General features: G+C 58.0%; 1 protein-coding gene across 1 annotated transcript; it reads right to left on the bottom strand.

The window, feature by feature from the left end:
• Positions 1-2,911: 2,911 nt before the first annotated feature.
• BAG4 (BAG cochaperone 4) lies at positions 2,912-7,133 on the bottom strand. The gene is made up of 4 exons (XM_065659207.1): positions 7,008-7,133; positions 5,456-5,701; positions 4,983-5,216; positions 2,912-4,183 (listed from the first exon to the last, which is right to left on the bottom strand). The coding sequence occupies exons 1-4, from the start codon at positions 7,083-7,085 to the stop codon at positions 3,707-3,709; spliced, it is 1,035 nt and encodes a 344-aa protein (XP_065515279.1). The 5' UTR covers positions 7,086-7,133; the 3' UTR covers positions 2,912-3,706.
• Between the last annotated feature and the right edge of the window lie 19 nt (positions 7,134-7,152).

Genomic DNA, 7,152 nt, shown 5'->3' with positions numbered 1-7,152 from the left:
ACCCTGCCCGCACCCCCTGCCTGCTGCCTGCAGACCCTGCCTGCAACCCCTGCTTGCTGCCCGCAACCTTGCCAGGGACCCTGCCTGCAACCCTGCCTGCAACCCTGCCTTCGATGCTACCCACAACCCTGCCAGCTGCCTGCAGCCCCTGCCCATAACTCTGCCCACAATTCCCACCTAGAACCCCTGCCTACAACCCCTCCCCACTGCCTGCAGACTCTGCCTGCAATTCCCACCCCCAACCCTGCCTGCTGCCTGCAACCCCTGCCCGCTGCCTGCAGCCCCTGCCCGCAATTCCCACCCATGACCCTGTCTGCAACCCCTGCCTGCTGCCCACAGCCCTGTCTGTGGCCGCTGCCTGCAGTCCTTTTCACACCCCTACCCCTGGGCCCTGCCTGCGCCTCTGCCCACAGCCGCAGCTCTGGCAGCAGCCCCAGTAGGTCCATGCCCAAACGCGGTGCCAGGCAGGCGATGCTGGCTCTAATCAGGGCTCCCTGGCCTGAGCCTTGACTTGGTGCTGATGGTTCCATCCCCGAGCCATTGCCTCCTGTGCACGGGGCGGGCATGGGGTGCCCCGCGGCCGCAAGCACGGGACTCGGAGCTCGCGTTCGCTTCCCGATCCTTCCGTGCCCTTTTGGCCTTGGTAGGGATTGAGAAACCCCCTCCTGCGACGTGCGCTGCTCCTAGGAGCAAGGGGCTTGGTTCCTGCAGAGAGGAGCTGGCGATGGGGGGGATGCTGCAAGGTAAAGCAGGAATTGCCACCCCAGCGCCCACCTCTGCCACTGAAGTGCCCAAGCCCTCAGTTCTGCAGCTGATCCCTGCTCTTGGCTCAGCTCTACCTGCCCAAGGACCAGACCCAGCCCTGTCTCCTTGCAGGGCAATGCTGGTTGTAGGGATGGTAACAGCTATTTCAGCATCTAGAGATGGTAACTGCCATTTCAGGTTATTGGTAACTGCTATTTCAGGTTCTAGAGATGGTAACTGCCATTTCAGGTTATTGGTAACTGCTATTTCAGGTTCTAGAGATGATAACTTCCATTTCAGGTTATTGGTAACTGCTATTTCAGGTTATAGATATGGTAACTGCTATTTCAGGTTATTGGTAACAGCTATATCAGCATCTAGAGATGGTAACTTCCATTTCAGGTTATTGGTAACAGCTATTTCAGCATCTAGAGATGGTAACTGCTATCTCAGCTTATAGAGATGCTAATTGCCATTTCAGGTGATTGGTTACAGCTATTTCAGGTTCTAGAGATGGTAACTTCCATTTCAGATTACTGGTAACTGCTATTTCAGGTTATTGGTAACTGCTATTTCAGTTTATAGAGATGGTAACAGCTATTTCAGGTTCTAGAGATGGTAACTGCCATTTCAGCATCTAGAGATGGTAACTGCTATTTCAGGTTATTGGTAACTGCTATATCAGCATCTAGAGATGGTAACTTCCATTTCAGGTTATTGGTAACTGCTATATCAGCATCTAGAGATGGTAACTTCCATTTCAGGTTATTGGTAACTGCTATTTCAGGTTATCGATACGGTAACAGCTATGTCAGGTTCTACAGATGGGAATCTCCATCTCAGCCCGCTCTTCAATGTGCTTTTAACTCCAGGTTTACATAACCCTCTGCCAAACCCTTCCCACACACAGGAACTTCAGCTCCGGAAGAGGAAATCTCTAAAGGAATCTGTTACCTCCGTAGGCTCAGAACTAGAAAGGCAGGGAAGAAACCCTCCTCCTCCCAGGCTCTGCCTTGCTGGAATGCCACGCACGTACTTCCAGCTCTCCTTTGTGATAAAGGCATCGCTCTTACCATGTCTCCACAGCAGGAAACCTTTGTCCCAGTCCACAGAGCACTGGCGATGCAGCAGCTGAGCACGGGGGCTTGGCATCTCTCCTAAGTGACTGCATTGCAGGGACCACATTCCCTACGCAGCTGAACCTCCCCACTCCTTTCCCTGGCAGCTGATAGGGGAGGGAAAGGAGTACTGGGGCAAAGAGGATGCAATAAGTGACGCAGGTTTGGTCCTGGTGGGATCCTTGCTCCTGAAACACACACAGAAAGGGAAGGTGCAGCCAGCTCCTTGGATTCCAGGCCGCCCGAAGCTGGCTGCAGGCAGCGATTTGCTGCTAATGCCACATCCTTTAGGAAGCTGCAGGACCGTCCCGGAGGAGTCGCTCCGCACTGATTGATTTTGCTTTCCCTGTCGAAACAGGGCTTGCACCACCTCTTGCGACAGCACATTCCAGCCTTTTTGGCTGATCCTGCCCAAAGGGAACGCAAACCCTTGATTTCAACAGCTACGCCAAGCAAATAGAACACCACGTGTGGTAAGAGGAGGGGAAAGAGCTCCCCAGAGCACAGATGCTCCATCGCTACCACACAAAACAAACCCAAAGCACACATTCCTTCCTGGCTGCTGCCTTTAGCGGAGAAAGAGCAGTGCCATTCCCTGGGGCTGGACCATTGCCTTCCATGAGCTCTGCTAACCAGGGCATCTCCGGTACAGCCACTCCGATGTCCTATTCTCGGCCTGACAAGAGGATGGAATCAAATCGCATCCGAGCACTTACGCATCCCAGGACACACTCGTCTCCTTCGTTGGCTCACCTCATCCCTGCAGGCTGACAGCCACATGTGCTCACAGACACATCCAAGGAGCCGCAAAGGTCAGGCCCGTGCACACAGCCCCGGCTGGGAATGACGTGGGATCTACCAGGGTGCCTTGAGGACACGGGCTGGCCATCAGAGCCAAAGGGGGACGGCTCCTGGAGCATGTGTGGACCCCAAAGCAGGCACTCTGAGAGGTAACGCGGCCGCAGAGACAGCCTGGCTGGTGCTTGGCCTGAGTTACACAACCTCCCCATAGGGTCCTATTAAAGAGAAGAGACCTTGAGACATCCTAATTACAAACCAACATTCAAAAGGTGTCAGGGTTTATTATCTCGTCACACACAGCAATGATTCACTTCACGTGTGCTGTAACCAGAAGGTTAACAGGAGGATGGGCTGCTCCCTTCCCCGACGGCCTCTGCAATGGGATACCCGCAGTAGGCGGGAGGATGTTACCGTTCAAAAGTGGGAAACACTTCCCAGCATCCCATTGTTTGAGGATGCCCTTCTCCAACGCCATTCTTCTGCTCGCTCCTCTCCTTTCCAACGGCAGGACAACGCGGGGCACCACGCGCTGGCTCATCAGGACAGAGGAGGCACAGCACAGACATCAGCCCGCAGCCAAGAGCTGCCAACCCGGTCCCTTTCTGCAGCACTTGAGTGCCAAAGGATACCCCACAACGACACAGGAGGGGAGGAAGGTGAAGATGCGCCCAGCGAAGGACGAGCCTCCGGTCACGGCTGCGCGTTGCGGTGCGCTTGGTACCACATCTCACAAGCGGGCCTGCGTTGGGAGCCTCTGTACAGTGATGGAGACGGAGAGGATGCAGAGCCCTCTGGGCCTCCCCATGGAGACCCTTCCATCGTGGCTACCTCGGTGGTTCAACAATTCAGTCTATGGCTTCAAACCTCTTTTAGTTCATCTATTGCCAAGTTATCAGCTGGGGCTGAGCTCCTGGGCTTGGGGGTTCGGTGGCTTGGTGAGGGTTTATTGCTATTCCATTGTCAGCAGTGCGTAGCAGAGATTTATGGGAGCTAGGACTCTTTGGAGCCTCCGCACCAGGCCGCCTGCTGGGGCTGATGTGCTTTCACAATCCCTTTCTTTCCAGTTTTTCCAGTATGGCCTGGATTCTGTGGACGGATTCCTTCCTGGCCTGCCGAACACTGTCCTGGCCCCCCGTCTCCACGGAATCCAGCTCCAGCAGCAGCTTGGTCAGCATCTCCTCCAGCAGCCGGTAGGATTTATCCGTCTTTTTCCCTACAAACTCATCCACCTCCTCCTCCAGCTGCTCAGCCTCCCCCAGAACATGGAGGATCCTTTGGATTCCCGGCTGGATGCCTGCGGAATGCGCTGCGGGTTGGGGCTCAGCAGGTTGAAGCTCCCTGCTCCCAGCCCAAGGCTTCCGGGGCGCGCTGTCATAGAGCTGGGGCTGGGCGCTGTACTGCACCTTGGGGTGCGGGGGGGCTGCTGTGTGGTCATTCAGTGTCCCATAGGGCTGGTGGTTGCCATCGGGGTAGTAGCTGTGATGGTTTGTGCCGTGCTCGGGTTTATCATAAGCAACATCCTAAGGCAGGAGGAGAAAAAGCCTTTCGAGTGCATTTGCCCAAAAGCCAAGGGTTTCTCTCTTATCTGACACCTGCTTTGAGCTGTGCTTGGGGTGGGGGGGACAGGGCAGTGATAGGGGCAGCATCTTCTACACCGTCACACGCCGTGATGCTGTAACACAGCGGGACTCAAGTCCTGCCAAGAGGTCCCCAAGAGGCACAGGACCCACACACCAGTCCTGGACCACTAAAGAGAGATGCCAATGAGGGTCCAGTTTGGGCATCCCAGACACTTCTCTGCAGGTGGCTGCTCCCAAGGGATAGCAGCGCGCATCCCTAAAGCCCTGCTGCATTGATTGGCTCAAACCCAGACATGAACAGACCACACCAAAAGCATCGTTTCCGTCTGGTTTTGGCTTAAAACATTCCTCAGTAAGGGATGGCTGTGGCCAAAACAAGCACTGGAAGAGGAATCCCAGAGGCTGCAGGCTGGCCCTAAGGGAGTCCCATGCTCTTCACTGCTTGAGAGAGGTGTGAGACAAGGTCTGACCCACTTCCCTGCCCTGGGATGCCCCATGTCTCCAGTGCCTTTCTATAGCTCCAGCCCTGCCTTTTGGTCTCGTGTATGCAAAGAGGTGGTTTCGCTGCAGTACCTGGATCCCTGCTGCTTTGTTTCTACCTAAACTAAGTGCGCTCAGGGAAAGGGGCATTCCCAGGAGACAGAGGCAGGGTTTGGGGAGGTCTGCCCACAACCAGGAGCCAGCATCACCTTGCACTGCATCACTGCATCACTGCATCATCACTGCGCCAGCATCGTACCTTTGAGTCCCATGCGGCGGGGTGGGATGTTGCTCCGCTACTGGTCCAGGATGGGTGCGAATCGGCCATGAAGGGGGTCCCATGCACTGAAGCGGAGGCCCACGGGTACCGTGGCTGCACCCCATAGACAGGGTGAGGAGCCCAAGTGTCCTCCGGGGCTCTGGGCTGCGGTGAGGGGGTGACCCCTGAGCTGCTGTCTCCATAAGGATACTGCGGGATGGGCATTCCCGGTGTCTGCAAGAGGAGGGGAGGAACAGGAGTTATCCCAGGCAGCCCCACCAACAGCCTTGCTGCTGGTTCCTGCTTTCCTTGCCCTCAACCTTGGAGTCTCTAAAGAGATATCGGAAGTTTCCTTATTTCCAACCTAAATCTCCCCTGTTTCAGTCTGAACCCATCACCCCTTGTCCTGATGAAGAGCCCGTCCCCACCATCCTTGTAGCCCCACCTTTCAGACCCTGCAATTGGGCTCTTACCTGCGGTGGGGAGTAGCTGGGACCCTGCTGCTGCTGCCTCCGGAGCGAGGAGCCCTCGTTGGGCCCATCCGGTGCCGCGTAGCTCCAGGGGGGAGCCGGTGATGGGCACCGGTACCTGCCGGTGGGCTCGGAGGGGTAGGGGGGCCCGGAGCAGTGGTACCCCCGTGGCAGCCCCGTGTAGTGCGGGGCAGCACCAGGAGGGTAGGAGGGGCTGTAGGCTCCATTGGCATAGGGAGAATCCATCGCCTGGGAAGGAGGGAAGAGCAGAGGAGAGGTCATGGGCTGTGGATATGAGGCAAAGGGACCTTTCCTGCAGCCTTTATATTGTCCCCAAGCTGGGTTTCATGCTCTGACGTTGGCCACCGTCAATGAACGCGTCTGATTCACGCTTTGGTCGCAGCGCAGGGGACGTTGCAGCAGGTCGGTGTGGCCGGAGGGCTCAATGGCCCAGCAATACCCCTCCATTGCCCCCCCCCCCCAGCAAACAGCTCCGAGGAGCTTCAACCACGTCACTGGCGGATGAAAACCGCTCCAGGAACGTTCGTTTCCCCTTTCAGTCTGCAAAGGGAAATGAGGCAAGAGGACGAGATCCACCAGTTCTGGGGCCAGAGGGCGTTCGGAATCCTTGAGCTGCGGGAGCACGGGTACACAGGATCATGGAATGGGTCGGGTTGGAAGGGACCTTAAAGCTCATCCATAAAGCAAGGCCCCCTTCCACTGGAGCAGCTTGCTCCAAGCCCCTGTGTCCAACCTGGCCTTGGGCACTGCCAGGGATGGGGCAGCCCCAGCCCATCCCAGCATCCCATCACCCTCATAGTGAAGAACTCAAGGGCTCATCTCCATCTCCCCTCTGGCAGGTTAAAGCCATTCCCCTTGTCCCGTCCCTACAGGCCTTTGTCAACGGGTGGAGCTCGCGGTGCCTCCCCATAGCTTCGGGCACAGCAGTCTCTCCCCATGACCGCATCACCCCCGTGCGGGATCAAACCTGCGCATCCCATGGGATTAGGACAAACCCCGGCTGTGCCTGCACAGCAGGAGCAGGACGAGCAAAGCGTTTCTCTTGCACCAGATGCTAAAATCCGCTATTGCTGCAATAGACCCAAACGGGCCCCAAAGAGTGAAGTGGCAGGAGCGGAAACCGACGGGAACGGGGATGCTTCTTCCCTGCGGGAAGCGTGGGTCCGCTTGGATGCGCGGCTCTCCCCGCTCATCCCGACTCCAAGCACCCGGGGCCGGCAGCATCTCGCCGCTGATCCCTGCGTTGGAACACGGGTCCCAGCGATGTCACCTTGGCCGGCACGGCGAACAAAGCTCCTCCGCGCCCGTTTAAACGCGTTTGGACCCGCACCAGCGCCCGCCCTGGTTCCCCACCTCGGGGATGCTCTGAACGCAAACGGATCCGTTCGGAAACCAGGGGAAACGCGGGGGGCCCCGCGGGACCCGCCCGGCCAAGGCCCCGCGGCTGCCCCAGGGCACGGAGACCGCGGCTGCCCCGCAGGCACGGGCGGGATCGCGGCCGCCGCTTGCCCCGCTCCGGCCCGGTCCCCGTTACCTGCGGCGCTGCCGGCGGGCGGCAGGACCCTGGAGGCCACGGCGCGCCCGGCTCGGCCGCTCGATCGCAGCGCTCCATGGCCGCCGCGCCGCCGCCCCGCCTCACCGCCAATCAGCGGCCCGGCCCCCCACGGCGGCTGACCAAT

Source organism: Lathamus discolor, chromosome 22, assembly GCF_037157495.1.
Source record: "Lathamus discolor isolate bLatDis1 chromosome 22, bLatDis1.hap1, whole genome shotgun sequence".
NCBI lineage: Eukaryota > Metazoa > Chordata > Aves > Psittaciformes > Psittacidae > Lathamus > Lathamus discolor.
Note: the sequence above shows the minus strand (reverse complement) of the source record. Positions and strands in the feature narration are given on the sequence as shown.

Bases quoted from the DNA above. Each gene is read 5' to 3' on its own strand.
- BAG4 (XM_065659207.1), bottom strand. From the start codon at position 7,085: ATGGAGCGCTGCGATCGAGCGGCCGAGCCGGGCGCGCCGTGGCCTCCA. The intron at 5,702-7,007 runs GTAACGGGGACC...CCTCCTTCCCAG, and splicing joins GCCCGCCGGCAGCGCCGCAG to GCGATGGATTCTCCCTATGC. The intron at 4,184-4,982 runs GTACGATGCTGG...CTCCTGCCTTAG, and splicing joins CCGCCGCATGGGACTCAAAG to GATGTTGCTTATGATAAACC.